The 25,716-nt window shown below is 39.1% G+C and overlaps 1 protein-coding gene across 1 annotated transcript; it reads left to right on the forward strand.

The window, feature by feature from the left end:
* The first annotated feature begins 11,015 nt into the window (after window positions 1-11,015).
* LOC129115718 (ankyrin repeat domain-containing protein 46-like) lies at window positions 11,016-23,391 on the forward strand. Its single transcript, XM_054627013.1, is given in 5 exon segments — window positions 11,016-11,137; window positions 14,126-14,468; window positions 19,837-19,850; window positions 19,853-19,994; window positions 22,232-23,391. Coding segments are annotated over 4 exon segments (684 nt in total). The 5' UTR covers window positions 11,016-11,137; window positions 14,126-14,157; the 3' UTR covers window positions 22,449-23,391.
* Window positions 23,392-25,716: the final 2,325 nt, after the last annotated feature.

The following is a 25,716-nucleotide window of genomic DNA, read 5'->3' on the forward strand; positions in this document are numbered from 1 at the left end:
ATGGGATTTGGAAGCCGGGACCAGGTTTTGGAGACAGGATGAGTCCAGACGAGTCCGTCATCTTAAACAGTTCAAACATCAACGACAACGGACTTTATGAGTTAAACTGCGTCTCCAAGGATGAGACACTTATCCAGCTGTATGTGGTTTCATCCACCAACGAGTCAGTGCTGGAGGACGACCCGGTCACGTTTAAGTTCTTCAGCCCGACTGCAGGGAAACCTGGGAACTATATGTTGAACAAAAACGGAGAGCTGGTGTATAGGCTGGACTTCCATACCGGGAATGAGACACACGGGACCGGGTATGAGGGGAGAGTATCTGTGTCACCTCAGTGGAGGTCAGAGGGGGACTTGACGGTGACGATGAAGGAGGCCACGCCACGAGATCAGGGTGATTACTACCTCAGTGTCCAGTATGAAGGCGAGAAAAGACACATGAAGGACATGTCTGCTGTGAAGCTGGAGGTCAGAGAGAGAAACCCGGATTGGATCACCACCACCACCCCCAGCACCACCACCACCACCACCACCACCCCCAGCAGCACCACCACCACCACCACCCCCAGCACCACCAGCACGTGCACCACCAGCACACCACCTGTACGTGTGAGTAGCCCCAAATCTCCTCATTTCTGAGTAGAATCGTTTTAGCCTTAAAGCAAAATTGTATCAAATGGCCACAATTCACACAACAATATAGTGCTTAATAAAAGTCCAATACAATGAAACATGAATCTCCCCGTGTGACTGTGGCAACTCATTTCCTATAAATAATCTATCTATTTAATAATAATTGGGCTTTTTAGACAACTAAAGCAACGTTTCTTTTCAAACATATGTTAATTGTAAAGTACGACCTAGAACACGACATCAAGTCGAATAAAAAATGTTAGTAAGTAAAGTACCAACAGTAAAATGATTCATTATGCAGAATGTCCATAATGTTTCTGTATTATTTGATCCTTATTAATAATGCATTATTATCACTTTAAAGTTGCAGCTGGTAAAGTTAAAGCAGCCTGTTACCCCCCTGGGATCAATACATTTGTATCTATAAATCTTTAGCGTGTTGATTATATTTCATATTGCTAATATTCATTTGCAAAGTAACTAATGCTGTACAAATGCAGAAGGCAAGTAGTACAAAAGTACAACATTCACCTCGAAGATGTAGTAATACAAAATGTTACTCCACTACAGTATACTTGAGTGACCTACATAGACACCACTACCATCACCTGCAGAGTGTTCTATGCATTCATTGCAGTGTCACTCATAATGAGACAAACATGCATCACTGTGTGTCTAACTCAAATCTCGTTTCCTTCCTCTCATTCTCACACTTGTAGTCGACTCAGAGCGTTCCTGGTGAGAAACAGCCGGGATCTGGGACCACTGACTGCATTGTGGGATATTTGATTACAGCCGCTGTCTCCTTTCTGATTGGCGGTGTGATTGGCGGTGTGATTGGCTGGTGCATGAAGACCCGGTGCTCCAGAGAACCCCCTGTCTCCGGTCCTGTTCAATATGCAGGTGGGGTTGTGGAGCTGCCTAACTGTGACCCTCCTCATCGGCCCCCTGAAGCCGTCGAGAGCCCCCTTTTAGAAAGCTCTCACACAGAGTCCAACGTTGAAAGTCATCCTGATGAATTCTGAATTCTCTTTGTAAGGGGCGGGACATTTCTGACGCATGCGAAACATTGACCAATCTTTTTGAAGGCCATTCTCGAATTTTGGGAGGAAGCTGCATTGTGTGTAAAGTAAGAGAAAGAAATATAAAAACATATGTTGGATTTAAAACGCAAACAGACACATTTAATGTCTTAGCACCCCCGAAGAGGCACAAGGTTGGTGTATGTTGTGTTCAAGTGAATTAGCATTAGCATTAGCTCTTTGTGTGTAGGCTAACAAGGAGAGAGTTAACAGATATTTTGTTGTTTTGTGTCTTTTTACACAGCCCTTACATTGGTTTGTGATTTTGCAATAAATCTAAAATCATGAGTCAAGTGTCAGACCATCTTTTGGAATGAAATGCTACATCCACCAACCAGGTTATGTTTTCAGTTTGATTTGGTTTGTGATAAATACTAGCACAACTTTACACATTCATTATATTATTGAAATGGTCAAATCAGTCAGAAGGACTGATGTAAGCAACACTGGCTATTACCAAGTAACATAAGCAATTTCCTAATACACGTTAAAAGCTATCAAAGGAAAAGTTAACAATTTTTAGGGGGAAGCTGTATAAGCAAATACATAATGTTTGAGCTATTTTGCTTCCATAATGTGTCTTATTTCATACTAGTGGAAAGAAAACATCCACACTACACAGCTAATGTGAGACCCAAACAGTCTGAGTTAGTCAAGTCAAAATGATGACGAAATAGGTTAAAACTAACGTGTTAGTTTGCAGTGGGTGGTGGATTTTGCACAGAAAGACTGTGGTTGCAGTACGCTGATGACCTGTTGATAGCCTCTCTCTCAAAAGACACTTCAGACTCTATTCAGCTCCTGCATAGACTGGCTGAGTGCGGCCACAGAGCTTCAGAGAGTATGCAAATGTACACTCACATCAGCCCAGAAACAAGAGTCACACTATAATACCTGTTGTCTGCGGTTTATAATCGCAAAAGAAAATGTGGATGGAAGCAAAGTTTTAGGTGCTTTTGGGCTAAACTTCCTGTTTATGTGTCAGAGTCATGGGGAAGAAGGAAGATGATTTTTTCAGATCAGTTTCTTCTTTGAACATGAATGAGCGACAGTTTTTTTCGGTCCAAGCAAGTCATGACACCTGATATAAGAAACGCGTGGCGGCGTATGTCCTCATCACTGCTCTCAGTCCAAACAAACTAAAATACATCCTTTAAGAGACATTTTTGGTTTAAATGTTTGTCTTTCTTACTTCACACACACTCACACACACACACACACACACACACACACACACACACACACACACACACACACACACACACACACACACACACACACACACACAGTCCACACATCCCTCACACTCTCCCACGTCTGGCTCACCTCTCACTGTCGGCCATCTGCATGGTCTCCAGTTTGGAGTGGGGTCCTCTGTTGAAGCCCTTCACCTCCTGCTCCTCCAGTCCTTCCAGCAGACGGATGGCGTCCTTGTTGACGCCGCGTCTCTTCGCCAGCACCAGAGGGGTGGAGCCGTTGTGGTTGCTGTTGAAGCAGAACAACCGACAGACACACTGTGAGATCAAAGGGAAGACTGGAGGGAATGTCAAGTACGGCCACTTAATAAAAAGGGAAAACACATTTCAAAACTGTACGTTCACGGGGAAGTGTTAGGAAAGTATTCATGTCAGGGCAGTGTACTGTCAGTAAAAGAGAGATACATGTACAGTTAATGTTTGTATAATGCACAATCACAATTGGGCGCTTATCTTAATCACAAAGTTTCACATCTATACTGAAATAAAATCAACAGGGAGGCTCTAAACTTTAGAGTCTCCCTGTTGATTTTATTTCAGATACAGACGACTGCACCGGAGAAAGTTGAGGAAAAGACGAGTGAGACGGAGAAAGGGAAAGAAAAATAAGGAACTAATGGCGCTCTGTTCATACTTCCCACTGGGAGCACTAAACCAGTGTGTCTCACATGTTCAGAAACCGTGGCACTTATTAAAAGTGCACATGTGAAACTATGTTTCACACCAGCTTCCACCGTCAGCGCACACAGCCACCACAACCATCAATAATCACGTATTCTGTGACTACACCTTTGGCTCTGACTTTTGGCTATGACTAATACTGTGCCACAGGAGTTTTTCGTGTAGAGCTGTTAAGAAGGAGAAGAAAAAAAAGAGAAAAAGAGGCCAGAAGCAGTCTTACAAAAACACTGCAGAAAATAATAAAACCGGAATGCAAATATGACTAGTACCAAAAAAAGTCCTGAGGGTCCATTGATTTACTTCACATTTACATGTGAAGTAAATCAATTAGATAAAAGGAGAATCCCCCAGCAGATCCCCAGACTCTACAACACCCAGAGATGAAAAGTCCAGTGAAGAAAAAGCTTTGACAATTACAAAAAACAGTTATGTGTTTCAAAAGACTCAGTTCCCCTTTTATGAGAAGATAAAGTTGCACTGCAGCTCGAGAAGACGTAGCAAGTGGTCCACCTTATATTAACACATTCAGGTTAACCCACTTCCTCCACATAAACACGCATACTTCCTCTTTATTTCTGCACCTTTACAATAAAGCTGAGAAGTTCAGCTTCAATCGTTTTCCTCTTCAGGCTCTTTTATTTTTCTTTTCTGAAATCTCTGTTTGGTTGTTGTGCTCCAAAACGTATTATCTGCATCGTTATAAAAGGAAGCCAGCGAGAAGACACCAACCCACTGTGCGGTTACAAAAAAGAAGAATCACACTGATGAGGCAAAATTAAGATCCAAATCACTCCACGTGACAACATAGATGCTAACAGTTCTTAATACTGTTGAGAGGGCAGACACAGTCTCCAGAGGGTTTTGGGTGAGTAACTGCTCTGATGGAAGCGATGGAAGCGCCTGATAAGATAAGGTACACATGCCTTATCTTATTATGAGAATTGTGTACTTTATCTTATCAGGCGCTAATTCAGATCAGTTAAATAGGAAATAAGTTATTTTCAGTCATATCTTCTCATCTCCACGTTATCCTAACAATGAAGGTACAAACGGCAGAGGCTTATCTCGTTTTGCACTCAAGCTCTTGCCACCAGTTCCCAAGTATGCCCTTTAGTCCCTTAGGCAAACACACACACACACACACACACACACACACACACACACACACACACACACACACACACACACACACACACACACACACACACACACACACACACACACACTTCCTTTGTAGCAATCCACACACAGCAGTCTGCTCTCTAATGCAATACCGCTTTCTATCCAAATTTCTTTTGATAAGCTTTTATTCCCCCGTTCATTACCTCTAAATACCTTTAGCATGTGACATGGAGGGCCTTCATCAGCCCTCCTCACTTAACATCTGCTTTATGTGGCAGTCTGGGAGGTGATAACAACATGTGACAACACTTTCTCCTGATTCTCCTGTCAAACCTCATTACGGCGGAACGATTTACACCATGAAGAATAACCCTAGGAATGGAGGAAGAATATGAGTTCTGTAAACGCAGCATACATTGTAAGAGTGCTGGGAAAGCAGAGCAGACTACTGACTGACTATGCTGTCAACTGGCTCAGTGATGCCAGTTTGCAATTTGGACTACTTTTCCATTCCTGTGGAGGGATATCAGTGAGGGATTTGCCCCATTCTATACAAACAAATTGTCTCTTTGTGTTTGTCACAGTCCATATTTGGACTGTGACAAACATATGCTGCTGAATCACCATAAAAGGTCCCAGGCTCTTAGAAGCTACTTCCTCTGCAGGTACCGGCTGCCAAACATCCCCCATCCTCCTCCAGCTATTTCTCAGCTGAAAATGTTTAGCATTGTCTTTCTCATAAACTGTTAGCATTTAACTCTCAAACTGCTCGGAGTTTCACACCCACGGACCAAAGGCTGAGGCCTAGAAACGTTCACAGCCAAATAAGAAGTGAACAGCAAATCAAGGCAGAGGGCGAGGTCTCTAACTGACTCTTGTCTCAAAAAGACAAGAGTCAGTTCCCCTTTATGAGAAGATAAAGACACTGTTGCACAGCAGCTTGAGAAGACAAAGCAAGTTGTCCACCTTAGATTAACATATTGAGGTTAACCCACTTCCTCCACATATACTTCCTCTATTAAAGCTTAGTAGTTCAGCTTCAAATTATTTTTAGCCTTTTTCTGTTTTTTTCTTATAGTTATTTTTCTGTATATAAATCTCTGTTTGGTTGTTGTGCTCCTTTACTTCACTTCACTGGATGCCCTGCAATCTTGTATTATCTGCATCGTTATCAAAGGAAGCCAGCGAGAAGGCACCAACCCACGTGCGGTTACAAAAAAAAAAAATCCCCATCCTCCCTCCAGCTATTTCTCTTAGCTGAAAATGTTTAGCATTGTCTTTCTCATAAACTGTTAGTTCACACCTGTATATACAGCGGGACCAAAGGCTACATTTAACTCTCAACTGCACTGCTCGGGTTTCACACCCACGGACCAAAGGCTGAGGCCTAGAAACGTTCACAGCCAAATAAGAAGTGAACAGCAAATCAAGGCAGAGGGCGAGGTCTCTGCAGATACAGTCTCTGACAAACACTTGTAAGGGGTCATAAGCGAGGATTGAGAGGAATTCATTTTGTATGAGTATAAAAATTGCTTTTAGGAAAATGCTGCATAGTGTGTTTGATCATTGTACTTAAGAGGATTTATATAACTGCATATACAGGATTTATCATGTAAGAAAGAACAGAATCACACTATTCTTTAATGAATCCTTTCATTAAGATTTGATTAGCCTTACTTAAGATTCTAGGTTTGTTTTTCACTTAAATAGGAAGCTCTCTACTAAAACATGTGTCCCATTCAATGAAAACAAAATTACGGTGAAGTGATTGCTGGATGGTTTAGTTTTGAGTATAGAAAATTCTTGCTTTCAGGAAAAAAACCGGTTCAACAGGAATCGGCAACTAGAAAGCATAAAGGCCGATATTCAATGGCATATTTTCACCCAAAAAACACAAGTTTGAATTATTCTTCCATGTCAGCTAGTATTGTTGTTCCCATGACTGCGTTTCAAGGGTGAGTCATTCTGCCATTCTACAAACGACTGCAAAGATCTAGTGAATCCCCTGAGGGTAATGTGCAGCTAAAACACACACACACACACACACACACACACACACACACACACACACACACACACACACACACACACACACACACACACACACACACACAAAGTGAGACGGATAGACAGTGAGAGGATATGATAAAACAACCTCCCTGCCTCATCAAACCTATTACACCCGTTTCAGTTCTATTTACATTCTATTCTTCCTCTTTTCTGCATTCCGTTTGATTTCAGTGATGTCTTTGTTTTAAAGTGTCACGCTGATCCTATTCAGGTTATGATTTTTACATAATATATGAGAAACCTGGTTATTAGTATGACGTGATCTTATCAGTATCCGTCAGTATGAAGGTTTACATGTAGTGTTTCCTGTCCCCTGAACATCATCTCGCAACGACAGTCATTTCATGAACTGAGAATGAGCTGTGGTTGACTAAATTAGCTTTCGAATATACCGCCGTTGTTAAATTACTGGTGATGGAAAACAACAACATACTAATTTACGAGGTAACGTGAGCTGATGTCAGACCAGCACGCGGAACAGGAAATGATCAGAAACCTGGACTTCAATAAGCCACAGTATCCAGTATCTACCAGAGTACTCCAGCCAGGATTCATCTCAAAATAGGGGTCAGGGTTTATTCAGGTTTCTGAACCTAGCATTTAGTGTTTACATGCACAAAACAGAAGCAGGACATATTCCTTTTTTAGCATGGTTTCTTAATGTATCAGTGCTTGAATCTGCTCCAGATGTAGCATTAGCATCCTTTAGCATCGGTCTACAAGTAGTATTAGCTGCAGTTCTGATTGGCTTGCTTACATGTTAAGCGCCAGTTGGTGTGCAAAAAGTAATTCTGTCATACAAAGAGGATGGTTTGAACAGTTAATCATTATGAAACGACTTTCAAATACATTAACATCCATTCACCACAAGGTCTGCAAGACAAAACACTTAATGTGTAGCACTGCAGTAGTTTGAACCCAAAACCCACCCACGATTGTTAGCAAAGGAATAGCCCCTTTGCTTAAATTCATGCCAAGACTTAACAGGCAAAAAGTTACCAGGGTAAAAGATTTGACCAAACTCTCAAAAGTTATTACTTAAGACACTTTATACTAAATGCTGGATTTTGTGTAACACATTTCATAACAAATTTACAAGGTCAAGTTTAGGGATAAGGAGAAAAAAGCCATAAAACACAGGAGATGAGATATGGAAGGTAAATGTAGAGGGGGATAGAAAGCTGCAGGTGACTCATTAAAAGAAAGCAATGTCTACATATGTAACCCTCACACTCAGGAATTCCTGGTAATATACATCCGGGCATTTCTGACCAACACAAAATTGGTATTTAAGCAGTTGTAACGCACCCTCATTATCTTTCTTTTCGCCATATTTACTTATGAATAGAATGTGTGATGCATGTTTAAAAAGCAGTCCAAGAAATCCTAGAAAACTTCAAGAACACTTGAAGAATTAAAGCATTAGACTCTGGTCTGACTCAGGTTGACCTCTAACTAACACAAACAACTGTATTTGTGCCCACTGTCATCATAAAACAACACAATAACACTGTACATGTCTACTCCCCACACTTTCTCCTGCACTGGACTCATGCGGAATATTGCACACTGCACACATGTAGATATACTGTACATTTTGTATATTAATATAGTTAGTACTTAACTAGTTCATAATATAGCTCACTTCACTGCATCTTTTTCTGTATCTTGTTGTCTTATAGTTATTTTATACTGTATATAAATTGTACATTTTGTGTATTAATATAGTTAATACTTAGTTACACTTCATACTTCACTTCACTGGATCTTTTTCTGTATCTTGTTGTTTGTTGTCGTCTTATAGTTATTTTATACTGTATACAGTACCAGTCAAAAGTTTGGACACACCTTCTCATTCAACTACTTTGAAGAATCTAAAATATAAAACATATTCTGGTTTGTTGAGCATTTGTTTGTTTACCACATAATTCCATATGTGTTCCTTCATAGTTTGGATGTCTTCAATATTAATCTACAATGTAGAAAAAAAAATAAAAAATAAAAATAAAGAAAAACCATTGAATGAGAAGGTGTGTCCAAAACTGGTACTGTATATACAGCGGGTAAAATAAGTATTGAACACGTCACCATTTTTCTCAGTAAATATATTTCTAAAGGTGCTATTGACATGAAAAAAAAGAAAACCAAACAAATAAGTTCAGAAATTAGGTTATGTGTAATCAAATGGAATGACACAGGGGAAAAGTATTGAACACATGAAGAAAGGGAGTTGCAAAAAGTCATGGAAAGCCAAGACACCAGCTGAAATCTATCAGTCATTAGAAAGCAATCCTGCCCCTTGTCAGTGCAAATGAATATCAGCTGGTTCAGTCCCAACTGATGGCCTATAAAAAGGTGTCTCATTACCAAGGTGTCACACAAGAAACATCTCATGATGGGTAAAAGCAAAGAGCAAGACCTTCACAACCTTATTGTTGCAGAACATACTGATGGCATTGGTTACAGAAGGATTTCTAAACTTCTGAATGTTCAAGTGAGCACTGTTGAGGCTATAATCCGGAAGTGGAAAGAACATCATTCACCATAAACCGGCCACGATAATTATCAGAAGAGCCAAGGACCACTTGTGCAGAGCTTCAGAAAGACCTGGAATTAGCAGGTACAATTGTTTCAAAGAAAACAATAAGTAATGCACTCAACCGCCGTGGCCTGTATGCACGCTCACCACGCAAGACTCCATTGCTGAAGAAAAAGCATGTTGAAGCTCGTTTAAAGTTTGCTGCACAACATTTAGACAAGCCTGTGAAATACTGGGAGAATATAGTCTGGTCAGATGAGATGCCATAATACACACCATGTTTGGAGGTCAAAAGGCACTGCACATCACCCCAAAAACACCGTGAAGCGGTGAAGTTTGGAGGTGGGAACATCATGGTGTGGGGCTGTTTTTCAGCATACTGCACTGGCAAACTTCATATAATTGAAGGAAGGATGAATGGAAAAATGTACCGAGACATTCTTGATAAAAATCTGCTGCCATCTACCAGGATGATGAAGATGAAACGAGGGTGGACATTTCAGCAAGACAATGATCCCAAACACACAGCCAAGGAAACTCTCAATTGGTTTCAGAGAAAGAAAATAAAGCTGCTAGAATGGCCCAGCCAATCACCTGACTTGAATCCAATAGAAAAATCTATGGAAAGAACTAAAGATCAGAGTTCATAGAAGAGGCCAACAGAACCTTCAAGATTTGAAGACTGTTTGTGTGGAAGAATGGGCCAAAATCACACCTGAGCAATGCATGCGACTAGTTCCTCCATACAGGAGGCGTCTTGAAGCTGTCATTACCAACAAAGGCTTTTGTACCAAGTATTAAATACATTTCAGTAAGCGTGTTCAATACTTTTTCCCTGTGTCATTCCGTTTTATTACACACAACTTAATTTCTAAATTTATTTGTTTGGTTTGTCTTTGTATGTATGGATTACTTGGGTTGTTACTGACACCTGGTGAACATTTCATGTCAATAGCACCTTTAGAAATATATTTACTGAGAAAAATGGTGACGTGTTCAATACTTATTTTACCCGCTGTATATACAGTACCAGTCAAAAGTTTGGACACACTTTCTCATTCAATGGTTTTTCTTTATTTTTATTTTTATTTTTTTCTACATTGTAGATTAATATTGAAGACATCCAAACTATGAAGGAACACATATGGAATTATGTGGTAAACAAACAAATGCTCAACAAACCAGAATATGTTTTATATTCTAGATTCTTCAAAGTAGTTGAATGAGAAGGTGTGTCCAAACTTTTGACTGGTACTGTATACAGTATAAAATAACTATAAGATGACAACAGAAAAATGGTGACATGTTCAATACTTATTTTACCCGCTGTATATATATATATTTTTTTAGTTATTGTGGATTTTTATTTTTCTTATTTACTTATTTATCATTTTAATTAATAATAATGTTTTACTATGTCTCTTGTTTGCACTATCTCTATGCTGCTGTAATCCTGTAAATTTTCTTATTTCAAATCTTAATATTTGTGATGAACTGAAGGATGAAGTTTTTCTTTATTTGTTTAGAAAACCCTCCTCCTCCTTCAGATAAATAAACTCTCCCTGATTTAGGATTATCTTGTTTTATTTTAAATGAATGAGTGGACGTGCAGTACCTGTCATGACCCCTCCAGGCCTCTAGGGGGCGACAGAGGCCGCGCTGTGTTTCCGGCTCAGCATCACAACAACAGCTGCTAGCAGCGTTAGCTCAAAGGCGAACTGTGTTTTTTTCTGCTAATTGGGGACATATTAACAGGTTAGTAACGCAGCAGACGGACAACACAGCTTCTTAAAGGCGTGTTTACTTCGCATGCACGTTTCTGGAATCATTAAAACACGTGTTAGCATGTTTTAAAACGTTAGCATGCTAGCTAGCATTAGCTCCGCTAGCTGATGCTACATGTAGCCAGCTAGCTGAAACGTGGATTCTTCAGATGTTTGTGTGACTTTGTGTGGATATAAAGGAGCTTAAAGGGTGTTTGTGTCTGTTGTGTGTACAGATAATGTTCATAATAATGTTATATGCTGTGTTGTTAGTTAATAATGTGCACAAATACATGAAACTGGTGAGATAAATGTGGAATAACATGCAAAGTATTTGACTTTTACTCCCCAATTTAAGGTAGAAAAGTTGCTGAATCAAAAGCTCAGGATGGATGGATAGATAGATGTTCCTTTAATGATCCTCATGGGGGGATTCAGGTGTTACAGCAGCTCAAGTACAGAGATAATAAATAAAAGATGTTATACAATAAAATACAAAAGAACTATAAGACAACAAGAAAGTGAGGTATGAAGTATAACTAAGTATTAACTATATTAATACACAAAATGTACAGTATATATACAGTATAAAATAACTATAAGACAACAACAAACAATATATATGTATGTGTATATATGTTTTATATTTTAGATTCTTCAAAGTAGTTGAATAGGTGTGTATATATGTATATATATATATATATATATTAATATATATTCATACAACAACAACATTAAGCTACATTGTTTATTGATTAATATTGATTTTAAAATAATAAGTATTTGCTACAAACATCCAAACATATGAAGTGTTATACCATTGGAATTGTTAATCGTGTATTTATACAGTACATATGGAATTATGTGGTAAACAAATTAAATGACATCAAACTATGAAGGAACACAGAATTATGTAAACAAACAAATTCAACAAACCAGAATATGTTTTTATTTTAGATTCTTCAAAGTAGTTGAATGAGAAGGTGTGTCCAAACTTTTGACTGGTACTGTATACAGTATAAAATAACTATAAGACGACAACAAACAACAAGATACAGAAAAAGATCCAGTGAAGTGAGGTATGAAGTATTAACTATATTAATACACAAAATGAAGTATAGATCCAGTGAAGTGAGGTATGAAGTATAACTAAGTATAAACTGTATTAATATACAAAATGTACAGTATATCTACAGTATAAAATAACTATAATACAACAAGAAGATACAGTAAAAGATCCAGTGAAGTGAGGTATGAAGTATAAACTATATTAATATACAAAATGTACAGTATATCTACATGTGTGCAGTGTGCAATATTCCGCATGAGTCCAGTGCAGGAGAAAGTGTGGGGAGTAGACATGTACAGTGTTATTGTGTTGTTTTATGATGACAGTGGGCACAAATACAGTTGTTTGTGTTAGTTAGAGGTCAACCTGAGTCAGACCAGAGTCTAATGCTTTAATTCTTCAAGTGTTCTTGTTCTTGAAGTTTTCTAGGATTTCTTGGACTGCTTTTTAAACATGCATCACACATTCTATTCATAAGTAAATATGGCGAAAAGAAAGATAATGAGGGTGCGTTACAACTGCTTAAATACCAATTTTGTGTTGGTCAGAAATGCCCGGATGTATATTACCAGGAATTCCTGAGTATTCCTCGAACTGCTCATGATTTATAGATATGTAACCTGTGTGAGGGTTACATATGGAGACATTGCTTTCTATTAATGAGTCACTTGGAAAAAAGGACATTTTAAAGTTCAGATAAAACAGCATATCCTGCACTATATCAAGCATTGTCTCAATTTTTTTTTATATAGAAAGCATTTGTTTAAGGTCTTGATTTAAAGATCTTTTCAATAATTGCAGCAGACGCCTCAGTGAAACAAATCAATCATCTTCACAAACATAGAGAGTCAGTAAACAGTACTGTCAGTATGTGTGGGACCGTGTGTAGCAAGCTAAACTAAACTGCAGCCGTTTCAGCCAAGGAAGAGGGACATCCATGTTCAGGTGGAGGACAATCAACAACCTGAAAGACAAATTATAGTCAGCAAACAAGACACAGACCCCAAATATAAAGGGAGGGGTCTCCCACTGTGTAAATAAAGAGAGACTCTTTTATTTACACAGTGGGAGAGTGACTTCATTCTTGGTTCCCCTGTAGGTAAAACTGCACTACATCTTTACAAAGCAAATACTTGTTTTCTGCGATATTAATGCCCTGGATATCAAATGTAGAAGCTGTTTTGGTTCACTCTCACTGCACTGAAAAGCGCTCTATAAATAAAATGTATTATTATTATTACTAACAAGAACAAACACTTGCTCTTATGCTTCCCTTATTTAAACTCTCTTCAGCGTCTTTTACATTGATTTAGTAGTTCATATGACATATTTACCAAAATACATGATTAAAAAAAGTATTAAGAATACTACAAATTTGAAGTAGAAATGGGCTTAAGTAGGAGCCACTTACTGACGGGGACCATTGTTTTGCATAGTGACACTATTCTAGCTGGACCTCAGTATTTGAAGTTGCATTTTATCTGACTCCAATTCACCATCATTGGTACAGAAGCTTTTTCTATACAAATCTATTTTATTTATTGCAAATCAAGTGGGAGTCGGCTATCACCTTGACTTCTAAAATTCATATTCAAACAAACCCTCACATCACAGGCTACATTACTGTTTTAAGCCAGCGATACCCCTTAGACTTTATGCTTTGTGCTGCTACAGACAATGCAAAATATTTTCCAAAATTCTGGTTTATTGTTCTTATTATTTATAGTTCCGTATAAAGCCTGTGTTTGCTTTCTTTGTGCTTTATGGACCTAAAAGTTTGATCGATGATATAAATGCTGGTAGATCCTCATAAGGATTCCTTTTCCTCAAACATGTCTGCTATTCAGTGCATTTAAATGATGGTGAGACTTAAACATATGTCCCGTCTTTCCTCTTTGATCCTCGATGCAGGTACGCTGGAATTTTCTGATACCCACTCGGACATGTCCTATGTCTTCATCAACGACTCGTCGCAGACCAACGTGCCTCTGCTGCAGGCCTGCATCGACGGAGACCTGCCCTTCGCCAAGCGGCTCCTGGAGACGGGATGCGACCCCAACATCCGGGACAACCGGGGCCGCACCGGCCTGCACCTAGCCGCCGCCCGGGGGAACGTGGAGATATGCCGCCTCCTGCACAAGTTCGGGGCCGATCTGCTGGCGACTGATTATCAAGGAAACACGGCGCTGCATCTGTGTGGTCATGTTGATACCATACAGTTCCTGGTTTCCAACGGGCTGAAGATCGACATCTGGTAAGACACGTGATGGTGGATTTTACCTTCCCATTCCTGCAGCTTTCTATCCCCCTCTACATTTACCTTCCATGTCTCATCTCCTGTGTTTTATGGCTTTTTTCTCCTTATCCCTAAACTTGACCTTGTAAATTTGTTATGAAATGTGTTACACAAAATCCAGCATTTAGTATAAAGTGTCTTAAGTATTAACTTTTGAGAGTTTGGTCAAATCTTTTACCCTGCAGATGGCCAACAGTGAGAGGTGAGCCAGATGTGGGAGAGTGTGAGGGATTATGGACTGTGTGTGTGTGTGTGTGTGTGTGTGTGTGTGTGTGTGTGTGTGTGTGTGTGTGTGTGTGTGTGTGTGTGTGTGTGTGTGTGTGTGTGTGTGTGTGTGTGTGTGTGTGTGTGTGTGTGTGTGTGTGTGTGTGTGTTAGCTGCACAGTACCCTCAGGGGATTCACTAGATGTTTGCAGTCGTTTGTAGAAAGGCAGAATGACTGACTCGCCCTTGCTTTCTTTTTAATGACTCACCTGCAGCTTTCTATCCCCCTCTACATTTACCGTCCAAATCTCATATCCTGTCTGCAAATTTCCCCGCTGCGGGACTAATAAAGGATTATCTTATCTTATTTTATCTTTTATGGCTTTTTTCTCCTTATCCCTAAACTTGACCTTGTAAATTTGTTATGAAATGTGTTACACAAAATCCAGCATTTAGTATAAAGTGTCTTAAGTAATAACTTTTGAGAGTTTGGTCAAACCCTGGTAACTTTTTGCCTGTTAAGTCTTGGCATGAATTTAAGCAAAGGGGCTATTTCTTTGCTAACAATCGTGGGTGGGTTTTGGGTTCAAACTCCACCTTGTGCTTACTGCAGTGCTACACATTAAGTGTTTTGTCTTGCAGTCTTTGTGGTGAATGGATGTTAATGTATTTGAAAGTCGTTTCATAATGATTAACTGTTCAAACCATCCTCTTTGTATGACAGAATTACTTTTTTTGCAAGCCAATCAGAACTGCAGCTAATACTACTTGTAGACCGATGCTAAAGGATGCTAATGCTACATCTGGAGCAGATTCAAGCACTGATACATTAAGAAACCATGCTAAAAAAAGAATATGTCCTGCTTCTGTTTTGTGCATGTAAACACTAAATGCTAGGTTCAGAAACCTGAATAAACCCTGATCCCTATTTTGAGATGAATCCTGGCTGGAGTACTCTGGTAGATACTGGATACTGTGGCTTATTGAAGTCCAGGTTTCTGATCATTTCCTGTTCCGCGTGCTGGTCTGACATCAGCTCACGTTACCTCGTAAATTAGTATGTTGTTGTTTTCCATCACCAGTAATTTAACAACGGCGGTATATTCGGAAGCTAATTTAGTCAACCACAGCTCATTCTCAGTTCATGAAATGACTCAGTCGTTGCCGAGATGAGGGAAATGTTCAGGGGACAGGAAACACTATGCATGTAAACCTTCATACTGACGGATACTGATAAGATCACGTCATACTAATAACCAGGTTTCTCATATATTATGTAAAAATCATAACCTGAATAGGATCAGCGTGACACTTTAAAACAAAGACATCACTGAAATCAAACGGAATGCAGAAAAGAGGAATACTAGGTATAGTGAAAAAAGGAACTGAAACGGGTGTAATAGGTTTGATGAGGCAGGGAGGTTGTTTTATCATATCCTCTCACTCTATCTGTGGTGCATCTCACTTTGGTGCGTGCGTGTGTGCGTGTGTGTGTGTGCGTGTTTTAGCTGCACAGTACCCTCGGGATTCACTAGATCTTTGCAGTCGATTGTAGAATGACTCACCCTTGACTCAAGAGTGAATCTGCAAAGGTGTGAAAATGTTCTTACCACATTACCAAAATGTATTTAAAGGCTGATGAGTTAAATCAGCACATCCCTCCCCAGAACAGTCGAGGGGATGTGAATCTCTCGTAGTTTCCCACATTAGCTGAACGAACAGAGAGCTATTGTATTTCACAAGTTAGCAGAAAACATAAAACTGTCACACAGGAGTTTTTCAAGTGTAGATTATTTAAGATTCAGTTTAAGGTGTGTTGAATCAGCTAAATAAACACTGCAGTGATTTGTGTGCCTTCATCATCCTCTCCTCCAGGCTGTAAAAACACATGTCAACAGATCATTAAACATAGCCCTAGAAGATAATGACTCATGAATTTCAGCCTGCATGAAATACGTCATGAAACTCAACCGCTGTTGGCATTTTCTCATATATTAAGAATGCTTCTCTTCATCTCAGGACAGCATGATTCGGGGGAAATACTAGCTGACATGGAAGAATAATTAAAACTTGTGTTTTTTGGCTGAAAATATGCCATTGAAGATCGGCCTTTATGCTTTCTAGTTGCCGATTCCTGTTGAACCGGTTTCGTGGGCGGCAAGAAATATTTTCTGTGACGGGGTTGGAAAAAAAAAATAGTCTGGATTCTTGTATGCCAGCTGCCAATATGCCAATATGCTAATATGCCAACAGACAATCTGCAATAGGTATCAGCTGCAAAAACAACATCCCAGTTCTGTGGCAGACAAACATTCATGATACTTATGAGTTGATGTCACGATTATCCCGGCCAAAATAATATCAATTAACGATGTTATCCCGATTCTCATCAAACTATGCTCAAAGCTAAACCATCCAGCAATCACTTCACCGTACATTTTGTTTTCATTGAATGGGACACACATGTTTCAGTAGAGAGCTTCCTATTTAAGTGAAAAACAAACCTAGAATCTTAAGTAAGGCTAATCAAATCTTAATGAAAGGATTCATTAAAAAACAGTGTGATTCTGTTCTTTCTTACATGATAAATCCTGTATGTTATACTATGCAGCATTTTCCTAAAAGCAATTTTTATACTCATTCAAAATGAATTCCTCTCAATCCTCACTTATGAGCCCTTACAAGTGTTTGTCAGAGTCTGTATCTGCAGAGACCTCGCCCTCTGCCTTGATTTGCTGTTCACTTCTTATTTGGCTGTGAACGTTTCTAGGCCTCAGCCTTTGGTCCGTGGGTGTGAAACCCGGAGCAGTGCAGTTGAGAGTTAAATGTAACTAACAGTTTATGAGAAAGACAATGCTAAACACTTTCAGCTGATTTAGATGCAGGTTGTTCTACTCAGATATCAGGAATCAGCAAACAGAAATCTGAGAGACATAAATTCTAGGCGTGGTGGTGAACAACCAGCTAAGAGAAATAGCTGGAGGGAGGATGGGGGATGTTTGGCAGCCGGTACCTGCAGAGGAAGTAGCTTCTAAGAGCCTGGGACCTTTTATGGTGATTCAGCAGCATATTTCTTTAACAAATATGTCAGACTGTTGCGTTGGTTGTCTTAACATTCATTAGGTTATTTTGTAGAACTCCTCTTCTGTTGACTTTTGATTTACATAATAGAAGTGGCCGTGGGGCAGACACAGTCTCTATATGGTTTTGGATGGGTAACTGGATGGGTAACTGGGTGGGTAATTGGATGGGTAACTGGGTGGGTAACTGGGTGGGTAACTGGGTGGGTAACTGGATGGGTAACTGGATGGGTAACTGGGTGGGTAACTGGGTGGGTAACTGGATGGGTAACTGGGTGGGTAACTGGATGGGTAACTGGGTGGGTAACTGGGTGGGTAACTGGGTGGGTAACTGGATGGGTAACTGGGTGGGTAACTGGATGGGTAACTGGATGGGTAACTGGGTGGGTAAAGTGTGAAAGACTGCAACTCTGCTCCCGTATTTACGTTTACCCTTAACCCTGGATAAGATAAAAGATAAGTTATATTATCTTTTGTAAAGATAAGATAAGTTTCAGAGATTGCTAACTCTAACCAGCTAGCTTATGACATGACAACACATGTTGACGTCAGTTTACATGCAGAGCAGGTTTTATTATATATTATTATGGCTTATTTTAGTTCAAGTACAGGCAAATATACTTTACATTGCTTTTTAGTTGATGGTTTACATCTTCAAAGTGTGTGTGCCTGTTTGTGAAGTCGGGTTAGATGGATTTGCCCCGAGTTTACAAGTAGGAACTCTGAATTTGAGTTGCGTTTCATCCCACTTCTTCTAGCAGGAGGTCGGATATTTTCGAGTTTTTAAGTTGGATCTTAATTTTGCCTCATCAGTGTGATTTTTTTTTTTTTTTTTTTGTAACCGCACGGTGGGTTGGTGCCTTCTCGCTGGCTTCCTTTGATAACGATGCAGATAATACGTTTTGCAGGGCAATCGTTGCCAAAGGAGCACAACAACCAAACAGAGATTTCAGAAAGGGAAAAAAAGAGGCTAAAAATAATTTGAAGCTGAACTTCTCAGCTTTAATAGAGGAAGTATATGTGGAGGAAGTGGGTTAACCTCAATGTGTTAATATAAGGTGGACAACTTGCTTTGTCTTCTCGAGCTGCTGTGCAACAGTGTCTTTATCTTCTCATAAAAGGGGAACGGACTCTTGTCTTTTTGAATCTTTTTTGTTTCTAGGCCTCAGCCTTTGGTCCGTGGGTGTGAAACCCCGAGCAGTGCAGTTGAGAGTTAAGTGTTTGGTAACCGGCAGCTTCTGAGAGCCTTTGATCTTTGATGGTGATTCACACATAAGCAGGCAGCAACTGCGTGGCCACATCCTTCAGCTGTCATCAGAGGTCAACATGTCCTCCACCAAATATGGACTGTGACAAACACAAAGAGACAATTTGTTTGTATAGAATGGGGCCAAATTGCAAACTGGCATCACTGAGCCAGTTGACAGCATAGTCAGTCAGTAGTCTGCTCTGCTTTCCCAGCACTCTTACAATGTATGCTGCGTTTACAGAACTCATATTCTTCCTGCACGCCAGGGTTATTCTTCATGGTGTAAATTGTTCCGCCGTAATGAGGTTTGACAGGAGGAGAATCAGGAGAAAGTGTTGTCACATGTTGTTATCACCTCCCAGACTGCCACATAAAGCAGATGTTAAGTGAGGAGGGCTGATGAAGGCCCTCCATGTCACATGCTAAAGGTATTTAGAGGTAATGAATGGGGGAATAAAAGCTTATCAAAAGAAATTTGGATAGAAAGCGGTATTGCATTAAAATCAACAGGGAGACTCTAAAGTTTAGAGCCTCCCTGTTGATTTTATTTCAGTATAGATGTGAAACTTGAAGCGCCCAATTGTGATTGTGCATTATACAAACATTAACTGTACATGTATCTCTCTTTTACTGACAGTACACTGCCCTGACATGAATACTTTCCTAACACTTCCCCGTGAACGTACAGTTTTGAAACGTGTTTTCCCTTTTTTATTAAGTGGCCGTTCTTGACATTCCCTCCAGTCTTCCCTTTGATCTCACAGTGTGTCTGTCGGTTGTTCTGCTTCAACAGCAACCACAACGGCTCCACCCTCTGGTGCTGGCGAAGAGACGCGGCGTCAACAAGGACGCCATCCGTCTGCTGGAAGGACTGGAGGAGCAGGAGGTGAAGGGCTTCAACAGAGGACCCCACTCCAAACTGGAGACCATGCAGATGGCCGACAGTGAGAGGTGAGCCAGATGTGGGAGAGTGTGAGGGATGATGGACTGTGTGTGTGTGTGTGTGTGTGTGTGTGTGTGTGTGTGTGTGTGTGTGTGTGTGTGTGTGTGTGTGTGTGTGTGTGTGTGTGTGTGTGTGTGTGTGTGTGTGTGTGTGTGTGTGTGTGTGTGTTAGCTGCACAGTACCCTCAGGGGATTCACTAGATGTTTGCAGTCGTTTGTAGAAAGGCAGAATGACTGACTCAGCCCTTGCTTTCTTTTTAATGACTCACCTGCAGCTTTCTATCCCCTCTACATTTACCTTCCATATCTCATCTCCTGTGTTTTATGGCTTTTTTCTCCTTATGGAAACTTGACCTTGTAAATTTGTTATGAAATGTGTTACACAAAATCCAGCATTTAGTATAAAGTGTCTTAAGTAATAACTTTTGAGAGTTTGGTCAAATCTTTTACCCTGGTAACTTTTTGCCTGTTAAGTCTTGGCATGAATTTAAGCAAAGGGGCTATTTCTTTGCTAACAATCGTGGGTGGGTTTTGGGTTCAAACTACTGCAGTGCTACACATTAAGTGTTTTGTCTTGCAGTCTTTGTGGTGAATGGATGTTAATGTATTTGAAAGTCGTTTCATAATGATTAACTGTTCAAACCATCCTCTTTGTATGACAGAATTACTTTTTGCACACCAACTGGCGCTTAACATGTAAGCAAGCCAATCAGAACTGCAGCTAATACTACTTGTAGACCGATGCTAAAGGATGCTAATGCTACATCTGGAGCAGATTCAAGCACTGATACATTAAGAAACCATGCTAAAAAAAGAATATGTCCTGCTTCTGTTTTGTGCATGTAAACACTAAATGCTAGGTTCAGAAACCTGAATAAACCCTGACCCCTATTTTGAGATGAATCCTGGCTGGAGTACTCTGGTAGATACTGGATACTGTGGCTTATTGAAGTCTGACATCAGCTCACGTTACCTCGTAAATTAGTATTTTGTTGTTTTCCATCACCAGTAATTTAACAACGGCGGTATATTCGGAAGCTAATTTAGTCAACCACAGCTCATTCTCAGTTCATGAAATGACTCAGTCGTTGAGGGAAATGTTCAGGGGACAGGAAACACTATGCATGTAAACCTTCATACTGACGGATACTGATAAGATCACGTCATACTAATAACCAGGTTTCTCATATATTATGTAAAAATCATAACCTGAATAGGATCAGCGTGACACTTTAAAACAAAGACATCACTGAAATCAAACGGAATGCAGAAAAGAGGAAGAATACTAGATAGAAGTGTGTGTGTGTGTGTGTGTGTGTGTGTGTGTGTGTGTGTGTGTGTGTGTGTGTGTGTGTGTGTGTGTGTGTGTGTGTGTGTGTGTGTGTGTGTGTGTGTGTGTGTGTGTGAAGTAAGAAAGACAAACATTTAAACCAAAAATGTCTGTCTCTTAAAGGATGTATTTTAGTTTGTTTGGACTGAGAGCAGTGATGAGGACATACGCCGCCACGCGTTTCTTATATCAGGTGTCATGACTTGCTTGGACCGAAAAAAAACTGTCGCTCATTCATGTTCAAAGAAGAAACTGATCTGAAAAAAATCATCTTCCTTCTTCCCCATGACTCTGACACATAAACAGGAAGTTTAGCCCAAAAGCACCTAAAACTTTACTTCAATCCACATTTTCTTTTGCGATTATATGCCGTCATGAGCCAGAACAATGGCCGCAGATTTCTCAATCAAGAAGGCAACTGCTGCCACTGACCTTGCGTACCGCAGACAACAGGTAACAGTGGACAGTCCATTGCACCAGAGGAGGAGCAGACGCACAACAGAGCGATAGTGTAGATAGTCACACCGCCTCCAGATCAACTCTGCTAAAACCAAAGAGCTGCTGGTGGACTTCCGCCGGGGTAAACACTCTCCTCTGGTACCAGTGAACATCCAGGGAATGGACATTGAGATTGTGAAATCTTATAAGTACCTGGGTGTTCACTTGAACAATAAAAAGCTGCGTATATCATAACAGGAAACAGGACAAATTAAGCTTAAGGCTGTTACAAAAATAGGACTAAATTATTTGTCCAGTAGAGCTATTTCCTATCTACAGCCAAAACACTCATTACTATGATTTTTGCAAAAACTGCAAGGCTGCAGAACCTCAGACAGAAGTCACAGTGAAGCTGCATGCATGAGTCAAAAGGTGGAGTATAGATCGTATTGATAACAGTGATTGTCCTCCGTCACAGTGCGATGGAGAGCCACTCCTTACTCAACCCCAACCTGCAGAGCAGCGAGGGGGTCCTGTCCAGCTTCAGGACCACCTGGCAGGAGTTTGTGGAGGACCTGGGCTTCTGGAGGGTGCTGCTGCTGCTGGTGGTCATCGCCCTGCTGTCCCTGGGCATCGCCTACTACGTCAGCGGAGTCCTGCCGTTCTCCACCAGCCAGCTGGAGCTGGTGCACTGAGGGAGGAGGCGGCGTGGTGAAGAAGACGCATGGGTTATGGGAGGTAGTGGAGTAAGTTCTGCTTTCCGCTGTGTTTAGATCAGAGCAGAAACCCAGATTTGTGTTTATTTGCAGCCCAGATCTTTCTCGTGGTTATCCAAACACGGAAGCAGCATATTGTATTGTTGGGAAAAGTATTCTAAAAAAGCAGCGATCCAAAAGAACAAAACTCTCTCTCTCTCTCCATTAATAAAAACAACTTGTAAAGCTTGAGGAGATTAGCAGGAGGATTTAGGAAGTGTCTCATATTAAGAACATAATGTTTGCTTGTTTAAATATTATGTAACATATCCCCTTTAAAATACCATCACAGTTGGAGCTGCTTTTAAAACCGAGCGAGAGAGAAAACACGACGCTCTGGTTTTGTTTTTAATGCCGTATGACACCTTTTTCATTTCATTCATATTGTATCTTCTGTTACAAACTGTATATTGCCAATGTTTTGTATCTTCTACTTTCTTATTTGTCTGATCTTTCACTTGTGTTATTTATCAAATATCCTCTGTGTTTATTTTCCTGCATACTGTAATGTTTACTCTCGCTTCCTTTAGCTGCTTTATTTTATTCCAGCTGGAGACAGTTTAGTTATAATTACTGCAAATTGACTCACTTCAGTCTGTTTACATAACAGATTAGAAAAGCACCTTGACTGTGTGCCTTTTCAAAATAAAAAGCTTCATGCTTCACAACAGCAAGTTAAGACATTCCCTCCAGAAGCATTTAAATCTGCCCTGTTGTTGTAAACATCATATATATATATATATATATATATATATATATATATATATATATATGCACAATGCTCATAAACTGTAGGATTAAAACAGCAGATTAACAATGTTTTGCTCTATATTCACTGTATCTTAACGGACGTGTAAACCATGTAGATTTTATTTGTAGTAGCTTTTTTCCACCTCTCTGTGTACTATATACATCATTTGAAGTGAATCCTAATTTAACGTGTAAAAAGAGAAAAATCATGTGTATGTTTGATTCTAATCAGCTACCCATATTGTCAGATTTCTGATTCATCTGCTGATCAGTGCATTAATAAATAAATACACAATGTGTTTAATCCATCCAGTATAATTCTTTATGCACATGCTTGTCATTTTTCCTACAAGTTGCTAAATAGTCAAATCGATCTGACACTTTATGCTTCCTGAAAAAGAGTTTCCTATCCAAAATGCCACATTATATCCTTTTCATTTCCTTATGTTATTAATAAGAAATAATTACAATTTGTTAAAATGTTCATGTGTATAAATTGGAAGGTGTGAGGATCAAAAACACTACTATTTTACTCCTATTGATATTGGACATGTCACCTCTATTCTGGGGTTATTGGTAATAGCCTCCACAGTGGACGAAGGCAGGTGGCAGCAGCACGTCGGACAGAGTTCAGCCGCCTTCAATGAAAACACAGGAAATGTTTCCATCCTCTTGTTACATTTGTAGTCTACCTGTAGTTTCAGACTACGTTTGGGTTATGTGATGTGTCCATCAGTGACAATCGTTCTCTCCTTTAATGTTCTCTGATGCTTCACATCGTTGATCTATGGAATCACACATTCCAGTTCTCTGACTGAAAACATGGTGACATCAAGGTGGAATTAGGCTTTCTCAATAAATATCTTTATTTACAGATACTAAATAAATAACCTTATTTATTATGATAGTAATAATAATAAATTATTATTATTAAACAAAACAGTCAAAATAATAATTGTCATTATAATAATTATTATTATTATTATAATAACACTTATTATTATTTTTGACTGTTTGATTTTATTATTATTATTATTATTATAACAATTATTATTATTATTATTATTATTATTAGATAAGATAAGATAATCCTTTATTAGTCCCCAGCGGGGAAATGTGCAGGCTTACAACAGCATAGAGTAAAGTGCACACAAGAGACATAGTAAAAGAAAGACAAGATAAAAATAAAAAAACAAGTATTATAAATAAGCAATAAGAAACAGTAGAAAAACAACAATAATTGAAATATTATATTTACAGACAGAAAAAACTATTTGAACTATTATTGCACAGTGTAATGTATTGCACAGGTTTTTATTGTCATGTTTTTATTGTCATGTGTCATGTGGTCTGTTTAATTATTATTATTATTATTATTATCAATTATTATTATTATTATTATTATTATTATTATTATTATTATTACCAGCCACATCATGCACAACGTGACACCACTATTCAACAATCTAGCGTTAAATCTTACATTTACACAGAAAATAAGAATCCACGTGTTCATGACGTCAGAGCAAGTCGGGATTTATTGTCGTTTATTCGTGTCGGATGTAATGATTTCAACTGAGAGTCACACTAAATCTTAAATAATTTATGTGCAAATAAATGCATATTTAACACATAAATATGATGTGACCTGTGCAATGAATTAAAAACCTAATATATAAAGTAAATAAAACATAGTGGAATAAATGCCAACAATTCAGACCAGTGTTTTTAACATTTCATTCGACCTCCTACCTCTTTTTGAAGGCCAATTTTATTTTATTTTTTTTTGCATGCATTCCATGTCCGATAATGTTTGATTTATTAAACCTTAACCTGGTTGTATGAAGGCCTGGATAGGCCCAGTTCTACCCGATCAAATGAGGCTGTGTGTACTTTTTGCTCCGTTAACGTGAATAATATTCTGGCCAATTAAAAGTCTGGGATATAGGTGTGGGCGGGGTTGACCTTTGACTTTTGTCAAAACGTGAGAAAACTTTTACAATTTGCTTTGATTTTTAAAAAAACAATGAATGTGAGAAGGTGGAACAGGGCAGCTCTGCGGCCTTTTAAAGGAATAAATGATGTATGAGAGAGTTCACTCTGCAGGGTTAGGCCTCTGGTCATCCTGCAGTGTGGAGGGACTTTCTTTATTTATTCTGGGATGATAAGATAAGATAAGATAAAATAAGATAATCCTTTATTAGTCCCGCAGCGGGGAAATTTGCAGATTTACAACAGCATAGAGTAAAGTGCAAACAAGAGACATAGCAGAAGAAGACAAGCTAAAAATAAAAATAAAAAATAAAATAAAAAATAATAAAATGAAAAATAAAAATAAATAAAAACAAGTAGTTAAAAAAGTTAGAAATAGTTAAAATAGTTGTTGTTTATTTTCTCTGTCTGTAAATATAATATTTCAGTTATTGTTGTTTTTTCTACTGTTTTTTTTTTTATTGCT

This window comes from Anoplopoma fimbria, unplaced genomic scaffold, assembly GCF_027596085.1.
Source record: "Anoplopoma fimbria isolate UVic2021 breed Golden Eagle Sablefish unplaced genomic scaffold, Afim_UVic_2022 Un_contig_12234_pilon_pilon, whole genome shotgun sequence".
Lineage (NCBI taxonomy): Eukaryota > Metazoa > Chordata > Actinopteri > Perciformes > Anoplopomatidae > Anoplopoma > Anoplopoma fimbria.